Genomic DNA, 22,000 nt, shown 5'->3' with positions numbered 1-22,000 from the left:
ATAATCTTGTTGCACAGCAGTGACGGCCTGAGGCATATGTGATAGATAGATGCCTCAAGGTTAAGGCAGAAAGCCAGGCAACGACAAACACAACCTCACCAGCAAACATCTTCGTCCAACTCTCCCCTTCTTTCCAACTTCATCCTCCATCTTGAGCTGATCAACTCTCTTGCTCAATTCCATTCTCTAGAACTCGATCCAGCGGCTTCGTTAGGCTTCCATGCAGCACGGTGCACCAGGTCGCTCCACAGCACCCACCGAGCCGTCTGCCTTGAACCGCCCATCGAACTAGACGTCGCCATTTCGCGATTAAACGGGTCTCAGCGGGGATCAGCCTGGGCCCTACGCTACCTTACTCACCGCAAAATCCTCCACCAGCCTCCCTCGTCAACCATCCATCATTTCGAATTCGCTGGTTCCTGGTTCCTTCCTTGTCCCAGACTACTTGCTTTTTCTACTTCATGAGCGACGGCATGTCGCATGACTCCTAAAATAGCTGTTGGTGACCCAGTGACATAAGCGCCGAGTTACGAACCCAACCACTCAGATCTGCGATCCTTACCTCGCCTAAGCGCCAGACGACCGACCCAACGTACCGACAACACGACCTCCGCGGTCCGCTTCGACGACGTCTCCAGACCCTGCAATTGATTGCCTGCTTTTTGTCGACGCATTGTCCGACTCAGATTAGCACCCCATTTACAACTACGAGGTAACTAGAAAACGTCACAAAACGAAATCGGAGCAGGGAAGACTTCCCCGGCCGTGGTCGTCGTCTTCTCTCGCCTTGCATCCCACGAACCTCACCTCACCTCACCTCACCTTTATCCGCCATGTTTCTGCCCCTGAGACTAAATGACCGAGAACGGAATAGGAAGCTTTCATCATCGTCATCTACCTCGCTTAAACAAAAACACCGCCAACACCGTTCCTCGTCCCAGAAACAATCTAGCCGTCCCTCGACCAAGGACCCGGACGACCCCGAACCACCGGTCCGTGCCTCTACCCCTGCCGCCTCCGCTCCCAAGTCCCGCAAACAACGTCGGTCCTCTATGCCCGGCCTCGACAGCGCTAGCCGCTCCGGCACGGCGTCCTTCCTCGAGTCGAGAACGAGCTTACCGTACCCCACGTTTTCGAAGGCTCATAGCAGGGAGGCCGTTGGCAAGCCGGGCGTCCCTACACCGGATCCGACCGATTTGACCGAGCAGGATCGGGATGATGACGATAAGGAGGATAGCAAACATCAGCGCCATGATAGTCAACATGCGCCCCCGAGTCCCCCGTTGACGAGCGTGGATCAGCACTCGCGCAAGGGAAGTACTGTCGACGACAAGGGAGAGAAAACTGAGAAGCCGAAGGAAAAGACTAAGATCAGAATCAAGACAGACTTGAACCGCTCATCATCAAGTCTACGCGCAAAGAAGGACGATGGCAGCAAGTCGAGCAAGGCTACCGTGCGACCGGAGACCCCCAAGTCAACGTCGAAACGTTCAAGTCATAGCAAAGAGACTCCGTCCCACAAGCCTTCCAAGTCAAAACTCGATTCGGAACGGAAACGAACCCCCACCGTCTCTCCTCCTCGCTCTCCGCCAACCGTCCGAGATGCAGGTTCGGGCTCTGCTAACGGCTCCGACGCAACTATTGCGGCTCCTCGCCAGTCCCCTCACAGAGTCAAAAGCCCCGAGAAGCCGCCGTCGCGCAACCAGACGCGCTCTGCCATGTCGAATCGTCCGGCATCCGCAAACCGCAACCGCACGCCTTTTGAGATTGCGATGGAGTATGGACGTCCGCCAACCGTCGGCTCCACGTACGGCACGCCGCCCCCGCCCCCGCCTCCGCCAGATGTCCCTGTTTCGAACCCGCGTGTTGATTATCTTCTTCAGAACGGAGGGTTGGAGCACCAGGTGCCTAAGTCTCTGCTTCTGAACACAGTCTTCGGTGATCAACCACAGGTCCAGCCTCACCTTGCGGCTAGTAGAGTTTTCGAGCCTTTCAGCCGCCTTCTAGATGACTACCAGACTGTTGTAAATAAGAGTGGTTCGCTCGCGGTAGCCACCGGGTCTCGTTCCGTGGCTCGTCGCCTGCTCGACCGACTAGAAGCCGTTTTTGCACGCGACATCTCTTCGGAATCGTGCCGATGCTTGATGTGTGAGCATGATGAGCTGGAGGATATCCCGTCAGGTGTTAGCTGGGGTGAAGTGTTGGAGCTAGTTTCCGGCCGTCGGGAGCTTCCTAGCTGGCCGCCATTTATACTCACAACCGAGTTGGGTGCTGCTGAGGTGTCTGGTGAAGAACACATTCCGATGCAGAAAATGGACATTGACGTCCCGGAAGAGTACCGCGACCATTTCCTCCGGCAGTCCCGCAAGACGAAACTCGCCGTGGACAGGTGGCTGACGGAGCAGGTCGAGCAGCCTACAAGTGCGCCGGAGGAGGTAGACGATGAGACGCTGACCTTCGCCATGTTAACCCATCTCGGAACAGAGCAAAGACCGATCTTCCGGGCCCTGCTTGGGATTTCATCCACATCGCCGACTCCGCGGCCAGACGGGAAGCCTCGGGAACGGCCCGATGCTCTGGTTTCTTCATCCTATGCGATCCAACGACTGTACCGCCTGTCATCTCGACCTCGGGACCCCGAAACCGCGATGTACATGCTGAATAACCCCGGAATTCACCACGTCTTAGCCACTCTTGCAGCCATCAGTGACGACGAATGGGATATCCTGATCTCAGGCCGCTTCGACGGGTTTCTCCGCAGCGGAGCAGAGGATTCCCTCCCCAACGGCACGCCCACCCGATGGAGCGCCAGCCGCTCAAACACTCCGTTCAGCGCCGCCGGCGGCCGAATGTCCCGCGGCCCAACACCCAGCCCGCTCGACCGCCCAATGAGCCAGCCCTACGGCGGTCCCGGCTCCCCCGGCTCATTCGGCGGTCCGATCGCTCTCGACGAGGAGATGGAGATTGCGGCGCTGGCCGAAGTCGAGCGAGAGATCTACGCTGGGATGGAGGCACTCGAAGACGCATTTGAGGCGCTGCATTGCAAAGCGGAAGCTGTGCGTCTTGCCCTGCGTGAGCGCGGCGCTGGACTGTCCATCGCCAACCAGAACCGTCGCGGCACATTCGTTGAAGCGCGCCTTGGCACTCCGGCCTCTCAGTATCCGTGGGAAAGCGGTACGGACGATGATTTCCTCGACGATACGTACTCTCTTGCGCCGGATGACTCGGCGAGTAATATTAGCTCTAATCGCCGGCGCCGCCCGAAGAGGCGTACTGAGCGCCGTACCCCTGCGCCCGTGGAAGAGGAAGATGAGGGCGAAGACGGGGAGCCTATCGCGCGAAGGGATAGTCGGAACTCCAGGCGACGATGAGCAACAGCCTCTTCACCATTCAGCAAGCCTCGAACTCAGGATACATCAGCTAAACCTGAGATATCCGAGACTAGTCCATGTCCATATTGCCGATTTGCATCTTGTTGATACATCATACATCATCCCACCTTACCCCATTGTGATTATTCCTGTTTTGCTTGTTATCCATCATCAGCAGCGTTACGTTACGACACTTGACGACGAAGACGAATTGAGTCCACGCCATACACATTACATTGCACAACGTCCATCCATGAATGAGAGCCAGCACGAAATGAAAATGAAAATGAACATGAATATCTTCCCATTTTACTCTATATACCCAGCGTTGGCTTACGAGCATTGGTTGATCGCATTGCATCGCATCGCGTGTTTGTAGGTATAGCGCTGAATTGCAGGTGGACTGAAGCAAAGCAATGCGAGCCGGTTGAACTTTGAAGCAAGGTTGGAAGCTGACGCAGGCATATTGTCGTACATTGATCCCCCTGTTTTGCTTGCTTTTATCTACTCTATGATATTCATCTCCAGTTATGTCTAGGCTGGCCCGGCCTGGGTCTTGGATCTTTGCTTCCCGCATTCGCCTTCGCTTTCTATTGCATTGCATTTCTTTGACCTCTGGTTGTGACTGTGATTGTTCGTGCTTGATTGCCACGGCCGATACCTAGATAAATTGTATACCCAAGCTAATACGCCTCTTCCAATCTCTGCGCTGCCTTCGTCTGGTTGTTTCACCTAGTTCAGTTCATAGCTATCTAGACTTGGGAATATAGGTTGCTTTGCTTTGCTTTGCAAGGTTCGTCCACGTTCTTTTATGTCCATGCACGCGCCGCTGATAGATAGCTGGAAGAAAATGAATTCTGCTATATTGCTGCTGAATGTCTTTGTAGCGGCGATAGGATGCTCGTCCTTGAAAAGTGCGCAGAGCTCTCGACTGTACTTTAGACTCGCCCTGCGCATGTTTCGTTTCGTTTCCCTGGAGCTCGACGTAGGGTTCATCCTAACCTTGAGTAACTTAGTGCGTACGATGGTGTAGTCCGGGGTCAAGTAGAAGAGGGGTTGTGGCATCGCCTCTCTGGTATATATATCTATCAGAGCGCTAGCATGCAGGCTTGTGAGAGTTGGAAGAGCGCTGGCTAGCTAGAAAATAGACCATCCGTGCTTACCTGTCACTTCATCCGGGCTGGATTCTGCACATCTATCCACGGGGTACATCAACAATAGCCACTGTGTATTGATAATAACTGCAATGCGGACGCACAAGGGAATTGGCGGGAATGGTATCCCAAAAATGGAGTAAGGCGTTCACGAAGCAGTGGATGAGACAATTCGCCTTGTCCGCCGTTTCGCGTTTGGTCGATGCAGCGCTGCTCGAGTCAACGCTCCCACTGCCGCCAACAGGTAAATATCGGTACGTAAGAGGCAGTGTCGAGACACCCGCGCAGTACCGCGATTAGTCCTAGTTCAGGCGTCCAAGGCGATATTGCCCCATCGGGGCGCAGGGACGGACAAGATTGGGGGCGTGCACGGTATACACTGCGCACGGTACACCACGCTTCAGAATCGGATTCAAAAACCAGGGGTTGTATCCATGCACTCGGTAATGTAGCACGTTCCCCGCATTCGCTAACGTTGGCTCGTGATATTATTGCATAGGACTCTAGGGTCTGAGCTATGGGCACTGCGCTAAAAGATCCAGGGCCAGCGGACTCCGGAGATGGCGGCCGTGGCGTTTGGAGTCCACAATGCCCAGTGCCCAGACCAGGGCAGGCTATCAGTATCGATGGATCTCGCGATCAAGCCTCTTGCCTTGACCTTGGCAGGATTGGCAATTTGGGGTGCCAAGCGATTAATTTCGACCTCTGTTCATGAGCAGGGAAGCAGACTGGGTGATTAACGGAGGCTTGGAGGATGTGCAAGTGATTACTGCGAACAGTTGATTTAGATACCGGGTCATCGGTAGAAAATAGAAACTAGAAGGGAGTGAGATCGGCGTAGATACGAGTAAGTGACCAAATAGACCGACGCGCAAGGTACGGCAGTGAGTTTGAGAACCATGGAGTCGACGGACGATTATGTCTGGGTATATTCCGCGCAAACGACGTATCAAGGTATTGTACCCCTTCGCCAACACCTTATGGAAGCCGTGCAATGTCCGGTGCGATATTATGCGAATATCGAGACTGAAGCAGAGTGCCTTTATACCAGAGCAGAGAAGGCAACCGACGACCGTCTTATGCGGTGTAACCCGTTCGTCGATAGGCACTGGAAACGGGCGAATCGACGGTCGCGACAGAGGCCAGGATTCTGCGAAGTGCTAGCGAATCATGCTCCGAGGGTCCCTTTACAGCATTATCTGGTTCGGGATTATACACGAGGAGATATCCTGGAAAGGTCAAAGGATGGGACGATGGCGTTGAGGGCAGTTGAAGCTCTGAAGGATGTGACGGTGAAACCAAGGGGCGGAAACGCTATCCACAACTGAACCATGGGTTGACCGTCCAGCCCGAGTTCCAAATCCAGAAGAACTGGATCTGCGATATCCACGTGTTCGCAGTACGGCAGTGTGCGTAGGTATACCGACGGAGAGCGAGTGATGGCCAGCAACATGACCATTGACCTTAAGTCTCAAATCCTTCGGTCGCCCATGGTTTTATTCCACCCCAGCGCCACAATATCCGTCCCCGCACGGGATAGAAACCGTTCAGACCGCCGGGCTCGTGCGGGGTTGAAGAATACGGCGTAGTCGAGAGTCCGGCTCGATCATCGCGGTGTCATTGGTGAGGCAGAAGCGACTAGTGAGTAGACTCTAGCGTAGTAGCATTAGCAAGAGTATACCGCTGGGACTGACTCGCATCGAGCACCGGTCTTCTTACACGGGCGCACCGTGAGGAACCAAAGTATGAAAGTCGAATTGTTGTTTCAACTTCAAGAGCGAAGACCAAGGGAGCTGAGGGGAGGAACCGGAGCAGCCGGAGAAACCGTTGTTCCTGCAACCGCCGACGGGCCGAGGTCTCTGCTCTGCGTTCACTGTTAATCTATCGCCCATCAACCTCAAACCAGCTAACTCGGCGGCGTCAGCTCTTTTTGATCCTCTATCTATTCCGAACTGAACAATCATCTGGCCGGCTCCAACTTGCTCCTGTCATCGATTGTTACGGAGAGAACGGCACCCGGAACTGTCTAGATTGATAACCACCCAAGTGTCAACCATGAAACATCCGAGATCTGTCACTGCCAATTCTTGGGAACTGAGGCTGTCATATTCCACAATCTCAAAACGATGCTTGCCGCTTACATCACATGGGTTCCGCACTGTCCACCTCGCGACCTGGCTCTCGCGCCATCGAAGTTTCAGGATGACCTCGTACTCACAAGGGCATCGTAGGAGGCGAATGAGATTACTCGAGAACTGTCCCACGGTTCATGGCGGTTGGCACTGGACTCTCGAGAGGCTGAATAACGCTGATGAAGATGGACGCTGTCGGACCAGAGAGAGGCCCTTTGGCAGCCGTGCTGACCAGAAGCGCACTGATCGTCCTTCGAGAAAGAGTATAGTCTGCGTACGAAAATGCCCCTTTGAGCAGATGAGCGGAGATCTTCCAGCCACTTGTCCTGAAAGAGGACGTTATCCGGGATTTGCTCCAGAATCTGACCGATCGGCGGGGATGTGGGCCGCTGTGGGCTCGGGAATCACGCCGCACTTGGCTGGATTGACGACCGTTTGATTGGAGAGAAAGGAGAGAAGATCCTGGATTGCCATGCTAGCTCGTGGCCGGGTCAATCTTCCATCTCCCTGTCTGTGGGGTTACACGCAAGTTGAGTCTTGGATGATCATGCAAAGCCCAGGCAAGCTTCCGACCCTCGCGCCTCAGCGCTGGGCATCGAATCAACATGCTTGGCAGCGATGGCGAGCTCACACGAGCCCCGACGGCGTCATCCTTGACAGGGGTCTCGCTGCGGCTGTCCTTATCATTCAAAGTATAAGCCGGGTTCCAACTCCATCGAGAGGGGTCGAAGACCTGCACCCCTTAACACTTCAGTGTACTCCGTAGGTACTTTTGATTTGGTCTCGCCCTCAGTGATTATATAGCAGCAGGTCAGCAACAATATCAAGTCGGCAGTGCAGCGACTCGCTCTGCCGCTCCGCTGCCACCTTCCAGATGAGGTACCCATTTCCCCCATTCTCCGGTCCTTCTCATTCGCTCCCTGAGCCTCCCCCTGTCTGATCGTTGGGTCCATCTCCTGTCGGACTCAGCCGTTCACGCCTCTGGAATCCGAATCTACTCCACTGCTGTCTGAAATTTGGTACACTACGTGGGCTTGTTGTCTGCGCGGCGCATGGCGCCAACTCAAATCTCGCCCCAGGCTTAAGCTTTGCTTCTATACGTCAGTTAGCATCTTCGCTACCTTGTCCCTTTTGATCCTTCAAACTCTGCAGCTCATATTATTATTCCTGCCCTCGCTCCCGTTTTAACTTTACTTTCTGTGAAAGTGGATAATTTCTCGAACCCCTCGACAGAAGAAAGGGATAGGATCAGAGGGCAAACCAAGCTTATCGACAGAATCTGCACATCTGTTCCAACTGTTATCTCCTCAAATACTCGATCGTCCCCCGACACATCATCCCGAAGCGCGACTTCTTGCCCGGGTGCAGGAGTACAGCGACCTCGACGAGCCCACCATCGAATGATGCTTGCGGCACTTCTAAGCACTACGCCATACTAGACGATTCACAATGAGCCTTTTCAAGGTGTTACACTCTTTAACCGCCGGCGATGACGGCAGCCACTCCCTCCTCCCGAGATTGTCCTATACGACGGGTGATAATGGTTCGGGGGAGAGTATTGATCCCCTACCGGCAGATCATCGCAGGGGCCTAGTGGCTGTCTTTATCATGGCCATTCTTTCCACGATCGCTACTCTCATGTTGATTTCGTTCATTACCTGGCGACTGGTTTTCTGGCGCGGAAGCTATCAACGATACATCGGTTACAATCAGTATGTCGTCCTCATCTACAACCTGGTTATCGCGGATATCCAGCAGTCACTCGCTTTCTTGATATGTGCCAAGTGGTACGCGGAAAATAAAATCGAAGCAAATACAGCCGCCTGCTTTCTCCAAGGATTCTGGCTCCAAGTCGGAGACCCAGCCAGTGGAATTTTCGTGCTCGCCATCGCCTTTCATACCTTTTACGTCGTCGCCTTAGGAAAGAAGCTGAGCTACCGAGCCTTTGTTACGATTGTGATTGGCATTTGGGTGTTGGTTGCAGTCCTTGTCATTATCCCACTCGGGTCTCATGGAAAGGATGTCTTCGTCCCCGCTGGGGCTTGGGTATGTTTTCCCCGCATCTTGCTCTTTCTGCGCTCACGACTGACATTGCATAGTGTTGGATTAGTGAAAAGTACGAACCCATCCGACTTGGCACGCATTATTTCTGGATTTTCTTCGCCGAGTTTGGCACGGTTTCACTATACGCTATCCTATGGTTCCAACTCCGTCGACGTATCAAGCAGTCTGCGATTCTAGGAAGCAGCCATATCGAGAGTCTAAAGCGCCTTCGTCGCGTTGTCGGATACATGGTTATATACCCAATCGCTTACATCGTCCTGTCTCTTCCTCTGGCAGCAGGACGTATGGCAACGGCACGAGGAGACACCCCGGGCATCGTTTACTTCTGTGTTGCTGGTGCGATGATTACAAGTTCTGGTCTGGTCGATGTCCTGCTTTACACGCTCACCCGAAAGAACCTGATTATCGAATCCGAGCCTAGCATGGACCAGAGCTACCACAAATTCCCCAGCGGCAAGAACAAACTCGGCAGCACCACGGACCCGAAGCACATGCGGACGGACATCAGTGCTCTTCACACCTACAAGGGCGGCGACGACGAGGAGCAGAGCCGAGATGGCTCGACGGACGACATTGTCAAGAACACGGGCGGCGATGTCGAACTGACTCCGATCGGAAAGGTGTACCAGCATACCACCATCGAGATCACGTCCGAGCCCGCATATCCTGAGAATGGTGAAGGCAGCGGCCGGTCAAGCGCGGACTCTCTACCGCCGACAGGCAAGCTGTCTCCCCCTGTCCCAGTGAGGAGATGGGGAAGATAGACGCCATCTTATCCAGCTACGCCACATTCCTTCGCTTCGTCCATTCTTTTTACGCACTACCTTATGCCCGACTTATACCTTACATGGTTTAATTGATGCCCCAACCTCATACTCTCCTTGACTCATAACTCGGCGGCCCCTTGTCCACTTACAAAATCACGGTTTATACTTATTCGATCGTCAAGCTTTCTTGCTTCTCCGTCGATATCCTTTACCTTCGCTTCCTTCTTTTGAGTCGAACTGCGAGCAGATATACCCAATTTGGTGACGAGTTCTATGAGCGGATCCGTTTCATCCTTTTACCCTTTTTCTTCCTTGCAGGCGGTTTATGTGACATCTCCTGTTTGTTTCTTGTATATAGATTTGCTTTCTTCTTTGTCTCTCGGGGCAGCCACAGCCTACATACATATTCCTTTCTGTCTACAAACATCTCCTGTACAGACCTTAGAGTCAAAGACTGCGCTACCTACACTGAACGCCACATCAGAAAGCAGACCCAGAGAACTGGGATTTACTACGCATGACTAGCCGCACCCTGCTTTCGCGGACGATCATGCTGATCCTGTTCGGCAGGTGTCCTCATGACGGCGTGAGCCGATTAGCTGATCGGAGCAGGGGGCAGTGGCACAGAGCAGGTTTTACTCCGTACGTGGGACATCGCACAGTTCGCTTCGCGATAGGATGAGAGCAGGGATCAGCCGACACATCATTATAGTACGCTGGACAGAGCACTAGACTCCGTACATAAGACGGCCTATTTCCGAACGCCGCCACCGGTATCCTCTTCAGGCCAGCCTTTACCGTCTGTCAAACCTGACTGGTGGCAGTGGCGCGTCGATCTCTAGGCTAGAACTTTCTGGCTTTACTCAAAGCAGCACCGGGGCCGATGCAATTTCCACGGTTCTGGTTGCTGGGACGCGGTGGGTTAGGAACATTCAACGACATCTCCTGCTGAAGCTTATTTTCCTCCGAGAATCAGTCTCTCTCCCCTATCCTTTTTCTAGCGCTGCGGCTATCGGAATTGCGAGTGCTAGGCTGCCGGACTTGGATAGTGCAGACCGCAGGGCTAGCCTGCCAGGCGACAAGATTTCAAGGAGACGTGACCCGACTAGTGGTGTGCTTGTCAAGCTAGCACTGCTAGTCGGCTGTCTAGTGCGCTGTAGTATGCAACCGTTGCAACTCAACCCCAGCCAAAGAAGAACGTGGCAAATTCTCAAAATAGCACATGTCGTGCGTGTGGCGTTTTCTTAATTGATCCTTTTAATTCCGAGTTCGAGTCTATAGGGCTGATTTCTTGCAGGTAAGGATTTAATTGTTGATCTAAAGCGATGAGCACGATCTTGCAGTTTCCTGCACGGTATACCGACATCCGACGACCGGTCCCGGTGCCGGATAGGTGCCGAAGGATCCAGGGGTCAGGGACTCAGAGCTGGCCGTGCCCGGGGCCTGGGAAGAGCCGTGGAAGTGGAATCTTGAGGATATGCACGGGACAGGTGCCGTGGGATCATGGAATATGATCGTCTCCGTTCCACTTCGACTGTCTGGCACTGCGATTCATGGTTCCTAACTTTACAACCAACCTACGCAGATACCTTGCAACCTCCGATCCATACGACAAGGCGCTCTATCTTGGCATCCTTCTGTTTACCAACTGACATTGCGGTAGTGTATACTAGTAAAGCATGCTGATATGCCGATCGACAGGCCGGCGGTGGATCATCAAGCTAGCCTACTAGTATACCTACGCCACTGACTCCGGGGTCTGATGAGAGTAGGAAATGGGGCAAACACCGCGTTTATATATCTTGCACCTCAGCTTGTACAGCAACCAGTTCGATGCTGTCTAGTTCTAACTTCTACGCCGGACCACGGTCGACGCACTGTCACGGGCACAACCGACCCAGACCCAGACCCAGACCCAGAGGGCTAGGGGCTGAAGTCTGGACCGCATCCCGTGGTGGAGCGCATCCAACTGCAGTAAAAGCGGGAGCGGTAAAGTTCCCTAGGGCTTGTTGTGAAACGGCCCAGAGGACAGCAGAGTTTGGGAAGGGGCAAGGCTGTGATTGTATATTTCGGCGAATCTCCGCGGGTCGCGATCGGCGGCGAGTGCTTCATGCCCATGGACCATGGTCCCGGGGGTTTGGGAGGGTTGACAAATACTGCGATGATCATTAGTATGGAACATGGCGGATGCGATGGTGGGATATAGGGCGGAGGCGTAGTTGGAAGATGGAAGAGTGATTGTAGGCTGTCTACTCTGAGGTAAAAACACGCTAGGGACACAGGGGTTGGACTACAGTCTGTGCTACTGAGGTTGCCGATCATGATAACAAAAATCCGCCGCCATTTTCAACAAGTTTCCATAGTCTAGTGGTTAGGACGTCGGTCTCATATTGTATGACCCTTCTACAAGGGATATCCGAAAACACGAGTTCGATTCTCGTTGGAAGCATTTCTTTTTTTGTTTTTGTTTCTGTTTCGGTGGACCCAGGGTGAATATCTGTTATGTACATTGTACTCAACCAGATGACATGATGGTCAAGTCGGGCTTCACATTCGGTGTGTTTGGATTGGGTTTCTCCCGTGGTTTGCTGCCTCCGGGCTTCCCACTGCACTTTCCTGTCTCGGATGCAAGACCTCTGGCCGCTGTTTCCGGTTAGCGCCGCCTACACAGTTTCCCGATCGCCTCGTCTTTGCTAGCTTCAACTCTTTCCACTCAATCGATATGCCTCTTTCTTCTTGCGTTCTACTCCCCATGCTCAGGGTCAGCAGCTTATATGCCTACCCATGTAGACCTTCGAAGGCCGCCGGTATCGAGTACGGTACACGTCCGCCAGCCCGACAGCCCGCACCTTGACTTCCACTCCTACAACTATGGCATTGCGCGTTTTTGTGAGATCTGAAGCATCACAACCGGCCTCCAATAAATCCGGCCATGGCCATACGATATATCACCTCAATGCTGGCCAATTGGCACTCGCAGCATTGTCGTACACACGTCTGGGCATACCCCGCACTGGGCTGGGACGCAGCCTCAGCCGTGGCAGTCGGCGCTCACCTTTCCAACCGGGTCATCTTTTCTAGCGATGACATGAGACGAGAAGAGAGGGTGAATCGCAATCACAACCTCCTCTTTTACTTGAAGGTCCTGTCTGGCCAAATCAGTGGGCCTGTTGACCAGAAGCATTGCACCTTTGCCGATGGCCTCCGACCGAAACGAAGCCGACTACAGGAGCGGATTGGCACGACATGGAAACTGCTGCGAGTGCTATCGCTGTCATCCAGATCTCGACAGCTATAATCGGCGCCTGCAACAAGTACGTCCGGAATGTTCGTCATGCCGCTGAAGACATCCAGCTGCTGAAGGACGGCATCGAGGCCTACATTCAGATCGTCCAAAAGCTCCGGGAGCTCGCCGAGACGACAAAAGATGATAACTTGGAGGCACTCCGCGCCTCGCGCCGTCTCGTTGAGAACAGCGAGGTCGCACTCCGAGAGTTGGAAACTCGTTTGAAGGGAAAGGGAAGCAATCCAATGCGGAAAATCGGTCTCAGGGCTCTGAAATGGCCTTTCACAAAGGAAGAGGTCAGCGAGACCCTTCAGCGTGTCACCGATTGGAAGAGTACGCTGAGCATGGCGCTCTTGATGGACAACTTGTGAGTATGGCTCTCGATTGGTGGTTCTCCTGCTGAGTCTTCCAGCTCGCAAAGCCTGACCACAGCGCAAACAGTCAACCGAGCTGAACGAAATCGACACCTCGAGAAGCTGCCTCGCGCCGTTGATGCGGCGTTTGACTCTCGCTCACAAGAACATGAAGCATTGTGTCTACCCGGTACGCGTACTGAAGCTCTTCAGAAGCTGGTTGCTTGGAGTGAAAACCCCGGAAGCGAGACAATCTGCTGGTTAAAGGGAATGGCAGGAACTGGAAAGTCTACTATCGCTCGGACCGTGGCCGGTCGGTTTCATGAACAAGGCTGTCTTGCGGGGAGTTTCTTCTTCTCTCGAGGAGCAGGTGACCGTGGCCACGCTGGGAAGCTCATAGCCACACTAGCTGCCCAGCTGGCAAGAAAAGACACTGAGCTGAAGCAGCATATCTGCGAGGCAGTAATGGAGGATGAGGATATAGCTCAAAGAAGTCTTGCTGAGCAATGCCGTCGGCTGATAGTCGAGCCTGTCCGTAAATTGGCGGGCGACGATGCCTCTCCGCTTGTATTCGTGATCGACGCTCTCGATGAATGTGATCGCGAAGAAGATATTGAGATAATCCCTCAGCTCTTGACGATGCTTGCGAGCGTCAAGTCCAAGTTCCGACTGCGAGTGCTGATCACTGGTCGGCCGGAAAGAGCAGTACGTCGCGGCTTCCTTCAATCGCGAAGTCACTTCCACCGCGAGTTTGATCTGTTCGACATGGACGACGCAGTTGTAAAGCAGGATATCTCTCTACTGATTGAAGACGAACTTGAGAAAGTCAGGTCCAGACATGGCCTTCCAGACAGCTGGCCCGCCTCATCGGACAGAGTCGTCGAGACACTGTCCACGAATGCCGGATCACTGTTCATCTACGCGAAGACAGTTTGCCGCTTCATATATGAGTCGCCAATACCACAACGTGCACTCAAAATGCTCCTCGAAGAGAGCTCGTCCGAGAATGGGCATTCGCCAACAGCTGCGCTCGATGAGATGTACCTAACCATACTAAAACACTCATACATTGGAGACGAGTTCCTCTTCAAAAGAGTCATCGGCTCGATTGTATTGCTCAGAACACAATTCTCCACCGCCGCTCTATCAGGGCTTCTGGCAGTAGATGAGTCGGTCATCGCGAGTGTTCTCCACAACCTCCACTCGGCCCTGCATGTTCCAGGAGACAATACCGAGCCGATATATCTGCTCCATCCTTCGTTCCGCGACTTTCTCCTCAATCCGAACAGATGTACGGATATGAGGTTTCGATTACAGGCCGATGATCTGCATCGCTTCCTGGCGCACAACTGTATGCGCAATATGCAGCAGTGCTTGACTACTGACATGTGTCGTCTGCAGTTTCCGGGCTACTCCATAGATGGCAAGGACGATGCGAGGCTCGCGAAGTACGTCCGACTCGAGACTTCCTATGCTTGCCGCAATTGGGTCTACCATCTTTGCCAGTCTGGCGGGACCAATCCGAACGTGGTGCGAAACTTTTTCCAATCGCGATTTCACCAGTGGGTTGAAGCTCTAGCTATCATGGGAGATGTGTACCTTGGAATACACATGATTCTGGCTCTTCGAAGGCTGAAAACTGTATGACCTGCTAACCAACCTCTCGTTCTGTGCTGATGCTGAAGCTAGCTTACTATTGACTCCTCACTCGGAGAGGGATTGTATGACATGTATCGATATCTCATGCGCCATCGGTCACTTCTAGAAATTGCGCCACTGCAAATGTATCACAGTACGCCCTGGTTTGGCCCCGGAGAAAGCTTCGTAAGCCAGGCTATCCCATGTCTATTACGAGGTGCAGTAGTGCAATCAGGTCCATTACCATCGACATGGAGCCCTTGCGAGCAGACGTGGGCTTGCGCAAGAGGACTGGTCGTATCGCCCTCGGCGGACGTCGTTGCTTTCGAAACGACCCAGTCTGGCACGATCGAGATTCGTGAGATTACAACAGGGCGCTGTATCAGTATCTTCGATGGTGATGAGGAGCCCGGATGCATGTCATTCTCCAAGGACGGATCATTGCTCTTAGTGACCGCCTTTAAAACAGTGAGAATCTGGGATAACAGACTTGCAGTGTGTATGCACACTCTGGAGAAACTGGATTCGCCCGATATTAGATATGCAGCGTTCGACGAAGATGGTAAAGCAGTGCTTATAATTTACCGGAGTGGCTCTCTGACAATCTGGGATACTCAGAATGGCATCCGCCGTCATACCCTTGAGGGCCACAATGATGCTGTCTGGCACGCCGAATTTTCATCTGACGCCAAGCACATAGTTTCTTCGTCACTGGACGCAACGGTGCGAACATGGGATACAACAAACGGCAACCTGACTCGCACGTTTCATGGGCATGCAGGTCCAGTACGACAGAGTAGTTTTCTCCAAGGTAACCGAATGATTGTGTCCCAATCGGATGACCAGACGATCCGAGTGTGGGACTCGGTACTGGGAACATGTCTCCATATTCTCGGGTCGAGCACGGGCTACATGAAATTGTCCCCAGAGAAAGATATACTTGCTTACGCCGAGGACAACCTAATCAAACTGTGGGACACGGTTGCAGCGGACCCTGTGAAAACTTTGGAAGGGCATCGAGGCAAAGTGGTCTCCATACAGTTTTCAGGAAGTGGACGAAAGCTTATCTCCAACTCATACGATTTCACGGCCCGAATATGGGAAGTCGATACAGGAGATTGTCTGAGTGTAATGAATGACATTGCGGATCGTTCAGGCGTCGGTTTCCTGACTCCGAATGGAGACCGGATTTATCATACTACAGGCCGGGGAACGTCTATCTATGAGCCTCGAAATGTCAACAACAACGAAGGTGAATTTTCGCATAATGATTCGATCTGTATAGTGAAGTACGCCCGTGACTCCAACCTAATGGCCTCTGTGGATCAACGCGGAAACCTGGCAATCTGGGATACTGTGAGCGCGTCTTGTCTGCAAGAGTTGGCGAGCAACTTTGGTGAGACAACGAACCTTGCCATCTCCGGTGATGGCAGGAATATTGCATGCTTCACCACGCATAGTGAATTGCGAATCTTAGACACAGAAGCTGGGCGCTGGGTTCGAACCATACAATGCACCAAGGGTGGTATGTCAGGTCTCTCATTCTCTCCGGATGGAAGCTTGCTTGCTTATATGCTGTCCGGTAGCGTCTATGCCCTGGCCTTAAGCACAGCTCAGTATGCTCTCAAAGCCGCCGTTATTGACAAAGCATGTGCTCTCGTCTTCTCACCAGGCAATGACATGCTTGGGGTTCTGGGACCGCATGATCTCGCCCAGGTCTTCAGCATTTGTACAGGAGAAAGAGATGAAGCGACTTCTTCTATCAGACGTATATCATGGCTGCAAGCTGCGAGGAACTCCAAACTAACCATTTCCATGCTGGATGATGTTGACCATGTGCGGGATATACACACCGACAAACACCGGATTTCCCTGCAAGGCACGGTTTCCCCCACTGGGCAGATACAACAAACATCTGACGGCAGTGCGGTGGTATGTTTTAATCCCAACGAGCCATCCCAACTGCGGATATGGGATACCGTGGCGGGGAAATGTAACCCTATCTCGGACATACCTGAAAATTTATCTTCACTCATGGGATCCCCTTCAATCCATTCTGCGGTCCTTTTTGGCGAGGAAAGCAAGATCACTGTGTGGAAACCAAACGCTCGCGAGTCACTGAAAATTCCGATGAACAAACTGCAACTGGCTTGCTGGGCGTTCGACGCCTGTGTGACAAGGATGGCGGCCGGTTGTGCAGACTTGACTCTGAGGGTGTTCGAATTGAAATCACAGAATTGGCAGACTTTGGGTGACCTTGCAACTAAGGCTAAAGAAGTTTATGTTTCCTCGAATGGGGAGAGAGTACTATCAAGCATGGAAGGGACCTGGTTGCAAACATGGCATGCTTCGCAGAGATGCAGTCTGGTTAGGAAAAAGGGATACCTACCCCTTGGCCTCGAAAACCCATTTTCGCCCGACGGTACATTGGTTGCATCCATCCATCCGGAGCGCGGTGACATTGTCGAAATCTGGTCCAGTGACGATGGATCCGTTCTTCACACTCTAGATGCAAACTCGAACGTGGTCCATAGTGTCGTCTGGTCACCACACGGTACAACTCTTGCCTGTTCTACCTACGATAGTAAGGCACGCCTTTGGGACGCTGTGACTGGTACTTGTTTTCGCACAATTGCGGAGATTGATCTATTGCCAGGCCTAAGGTTTAGCGCTGATGATGCGCTGTTTGCGTGCAGACTGCGCACTGGCATGTTTAAGATATTTGATTCTACTACCGGAGAAGATTTACTGCCCGAACCATTTGCCAAAACAGCGAGTCTGCTAGACATGCAGCTTTCCGAGCACAACGAACTTTTGGCAGTGGTCACGGTTGGTACGGATGACAAACTGGAGGTATGGAATATCAGCACAGGACAGAGGCTCAGTAGCTGTCAGATCGCAGATACACCCGGTCTTGTCGATGATCAGCCTTTTCACGCTAGGATCTCGCCCCAGAACTCTAAGGTCATTACATCAACCTGTCACCTATGGGATTATCAGAACAGCAAAATATCCCGCGGGCCACGGCCGAGCAGTGACATGGGGGTGAGCTTGAAAGGTCATGGCGAGAACCTGGCCGCAATAGCTCATCATGAAACCCCTGAACTGGTGATCCTGGGCTTTGTAGAGGGCGCCTCTCGAGTCCTGCACCGGCACGAAATGTGGGACCCTATCGTGGCTTGCTCGCGAAGCGGGCTGGTTGCCTACACTGAGCGGCAGGCTTTTGGTACCTGCGTTTATATAGATGATATCCAACACAGCCGCTACTTCTCACTCAGTTACCGCGAAATATCTCTGATGCGGTTTGCGCCGAATGATACCACACTTGTAATTTTCAAGTCGGCCGGGAGGCTCAATTCTTTCGACATCGAGAGTGGAGTGGAATGCGGACAAGCGGATGACCCTAGAAACGCCTTTGAAGAGCCTATAGAGTTGTATCCTTCTCACACGGCAAAGACAGTAGCAATCATCTACGAGAGCCACCACGTCCGTATCTGGGACATGAATGAGGGGAAATGCATAAGCACCCTGACAGGCCACGATGACTGGGTCAGGCAGCCTTCCTTCCTGGAGGACCACAATCTTGTTGCCGCCATATCAGCTGACAACACCGTCCGAGTCTGGAGAACCGACAGCTCAGACCTCATTGCATGCTTCCCCTTCGAAACAACGCTGTACGGAGTCTCCATTGCACACGACGGTCTATCCATCTTAGTCAACGACGGCTGGTCAGACATCACGCTTTTGATTGCAGACGGGGTTCCGTCGTCGTCAGCTTTCTATTGGATCAGTGTAGATGAGGGTTGGATCATGTGGAAACAACATAAAATCGTTTATATTCCGCCTGAATACCGAAGCGCCAAGGGGAAGCGCTCCGGCATCATCTACAAGAAGCGCTCCGGCATCATCTATAAGAATACTGTGACTTTGACGTCTGACACTGGCCATGTGCTCTTCCTTCAGCTTGATCCGGATCTGGACCCGCTGGAGTGGACTTTTGAGGACCCCCTGCTGAGGAATCCGGAGTTGTGGATTAGGGAGGATTGTTTGGCTGATGCTCTTGATTATTAGGATTAGAGCCTGGATGAGCACCGCTTGGAATGGTGTCCCGAGATGAGACCATGAATTTCGCACTTCGTTTTAAGCCGTTCTCGTTTCTAGGATGCAGCCGCCTAGCAAAAGGAGGGAGGGCCATTCTTACCTGAAATTGAAGTATGCTGCCTTGCTCGTAGAATGGGGTAGACCGTGGCAAGGAGGCCTGCTCAATACCTTTGGCGCCTGGCGTCACTTCTTTCTCATGTAGATTGTTCTACCGTATGCAGATATACATTGGCCATAATAGCCATGTCAGGTGACTTTTCTGGCCCTAGGTCGGTGACCTTGCTTCATGTACGGAGTTTTGGTAATAAATCTCTCCATATACAAATACTAATCTATATATACAACACTATTAAGTCTATCCCTCGACCTTGCTGGCTACGAGATAGAGGCCGACTGGGAAGATGTGACTGTAATCAGTTGGATGGAACTCTTGTCCCGATGCGCATTGTGAAGAGATACCTTGTCTAGATACTGAAAGAAAGCTGCCCCTCGAACCAAACACTGCCTTTGTGCAGCCTGTTTGAGCGCATTATTACCTAGCACTGAGATGCCGAAGGAAGCCTCGGCTCCCAAAGTACTATATACCTCGAACTCGGCCACGGCATAAAGACGAGGGTTCAAGAACTGACAGTTCCAGGCGCCGTTGGATCTCAGATTTCGCACAGAACTCACAATACAACCTGCCGCTCTGTACCTGGCGAGCTGGTTCTCTGCCGGGAGCCCTAACTCCCGTCAAGATTCTGGTCACGGAGCCACCCGCGTGCAAGTCCATCAGACAATCAAGTTCACGTCCGATCCATCCAAATAACGGACTTACCCTCTTTCAAGGAATCATGCTTTATCCGCCCAGTCCGCATTGAACATATCTTTGTGGCCCGAAACAGCAAATGGTCGCAGTCCACCCGAGTTCCACAGCTCAAACAAAGAACCCGGCGGATCTGGACACATCCGAATCCGATGTGCTACACTTGAACCTTCAGGGTTGCAGCATGCTATACAGATGTGTAAAGAATTGTCTTCGTATTGTTTTCGGCGCGTTGTTAGCGTTAGTATTGTCGTCTTGACATAGGTTAGGGTATATAAGATAAGATGTTAAAACGAGAACAGAGACACTAGTATGGTATGCTGCAAGAACTTATCAATCGAACACTCATACTCTATCTATATTAACATTGAACAAGCCCAGACAATGCCATTCGACGACCCGAGTACCATGTGCGGCGTGATGCGCCCGTCTCCTCTCCCTCCTATGCGTCGTCCACACCCACCGCTGCTACATTGATCTCGAGATACTTGAGGTATCGCGAGACTCCATACGACGATCGAATGCATCCAACCTAAAGCGCATAAGCGATAAATGCATCAAACATCAAACCCGCATCTTCATTCCCCGCAGCGAAATACAACAGCGAACGATACGTTGGTGTGAGTTCTACAACGGACAACGTTAGCGACCGATTTCAGTCCGAGGCCATTGGTATCGGAATGGGAAGGAACCCTATGGATTTCGTCCGAGCATTACAGAGTATTGGAAACTTGACTCTGGCTGGTTTATGGGAGGCCGTGCAGGTGGCGAGTATCATGTATGAGCGTGGCTGGAGTTAGGGCTAAGGCTGACGGCGGGCTTTGGGCTTTGGCCTTTGATGCATGCATAGGGTCGACTCTACCTGCATTGTAATTGGTTCGCTCGGTCTATGTATCTTACCCTATTCCCTTTTGATCTCTTACGGAGGACTGTAAAGGAATAATTCCAGTAAGCACGGGCATTACGGAGTAGTAGAAATAGGGGTTTCTGGATCGACACTCAACCTACGGAGTAATGTTCATTCTCTTAAAGACTTCGAAGGCCAGACTTCATAAGTTCATCTCCACATCTCGTAAAGAAAAGCAAATATCCCCAGGAACTCTGTCTCGACCCATCGAATAGGCTTCGTGCTGCATAAGGCCGTGTAGCACAGACACCGCCATGTGTCTCGCCCTAGCAGCATCGCCTCTGGAAAGGGTTGGACAGGTGCGTAAAAACACGCAGGCCAAGACGCCATTGCTGCTGACTGCGTATTTGTCTTGATGAGCTCTACGTATGTCTGACTCTATTGACGGCGATAGGGGAGGGAATGAGATAGAGTTGACATGCCCGCTGAGTCTACCACTCTCCTTTATATCAAACAATAGCTAGATGATGTCCTGCATCATACGACCAGGCATTCTCCTCGTCAGCCTTCTTGATCTTCAGTTCACTTCAGGGTGTCGGTGTCGGTGTCGGTGTCGGTGGCTCCGCCTCAGCCGCACGGCCCCAAAGGTCTGGGCAGGAAGGAAACGTAAGCGCTAAATCCCACCGTTCGAAGCCATTGGGGCCATTTCATTTCTTTTCTGAACCCGTCCACGCACTTGCCAATCACCGTCCACTGTGGAGTGGACTGCGGATCCATAGTCGCAGCTGGCAGGTCCACTTGGGCCGGCCAAGCTCACAGCCTTGTCAACACGTTCAGACCTTGTTATTTATGCGTAGCAGCCATCGGTCCTCAGCTCAGCTGCGTTGCTTCTGTCCCTTTTGAAACGAGAACCCCCCAGACCCGCTGTTTGGGAACTCCTCGAAACTCCATCCTTACTGATCGTGCATATACTTCTCCATCCCTTATCCTTATCCTCACCCTTCCTATTCCCATCCCTACACATCACACAAACACACAATGAGTTCATCCTCATCCTCAGACTCAGACTCCTCCTGCACCCACGGCTCCCAAAACTGCCACTTCACCTGCCCCTCCGGCGGGACCTGGTACGTGTGCCCCGAGGCGCCCTACTTCGTCGGCTGCTGCAGCTCCGACCCCTGCACAAACATCAACACGACGCACCCCTGCCCCGACACCTACGCCGCCTCCTTCGACGGCGCCGTCTTCGACGCCATCAGCCCGAACTCCTGCATCGGCGAGAGCAACGACAACTGGTACGCGTGCAACTTCACCGAGCCGCGCTTCCTCGGCTGCTGCGCGTCCAACCCGTGCGCGAATACCACCGGTTGTCCGGAGGCGGATGTCCTTCCTGCCGCGTGGAGTCGGTCGACGGGGGACCAGTATGAGCTTTTTTTGGATGAGGGGGGTGATGATGAGGATGATAGCGGTGGTGGTGGGGGG

General features: G+C 52.7%; 3 protein-coding genes across 3 annotated transcripts; all 3 read left to right on the top strand.

The window, feature by feature from the left end:
- Positions 1-833: 833 nt before the first annotated feature.
- On the top strand, positions 834-3,371 carry DSM5745_01309 (uncharacterized protein; the record flags this gene model as incomplete). Its single annotated transcript, XM_026743325.1, has 1 exon — positions 834-3,371. The coding sequence occupies one exon, from the start codon at positions 834-836 to the stop codon at positions 3,369-3,371; it is 2,538 nt and encodes an 845-aa protein (XP_026609170.1).
- Positions 3,372-8,106: 4,735 nt separating this feature from the next.
- Positions 8,107-9,485, top strand: gprC (the record flags this gene model as incomplete). Its single annotated transcript, XM_026743324.1, has 2 exons — positions 8,107-8,703; positions 8,757-9,485. 2 exons carry the CDS (start codon positions 8,107-8,109, stop codon positions 9,483-9,485), a joined length of 1,326 nt encoding a protein of 441 aa, XP_026609169.1.
- A 3,249-nt stretch (positions 9,486-12,734) lies between these two features.
- Positions 12,735-18,836, top strand: DSM5745_01307 (uncharacterized protein; the record flags this gene model as incomplete). Its single annotated transcript, XM_026743323.1, has 4 exons — positions 12,735-13,141; positions 13,187-14,478; positions 14,529-14,689; positions 14,817-18,836. 4 exons carry the CDS (start codon positions 12,735-12,737, stop codon positions 18,834-18,836), a joined length of 5,880 nt encoding a protein of 1,959 aa, XP_026609168.1.
- Positions 18,837-22,000: the final 3,164 nt, after the last annotated feature.

This window comes from Aspergillus mulundensis (assembly GCF_003369625.1).
Source record: "Aspergillus mulundensis strain DSM 5745 chromosome Unknown scaffold_0, whole genome shotgun sequence".
Classification (NCBI taxonomy): Eukaryota; Fungi; Ascomycota; class Eurotiomycetes; order Eurotiales; family Aspergillaceae; genus Aspergillus; species Aspergillus mulundensis.
Note: the sequence above shows the minus strand (reverse complement) of the source record. Positions and strands in the feature narration are given on the sequence as shown.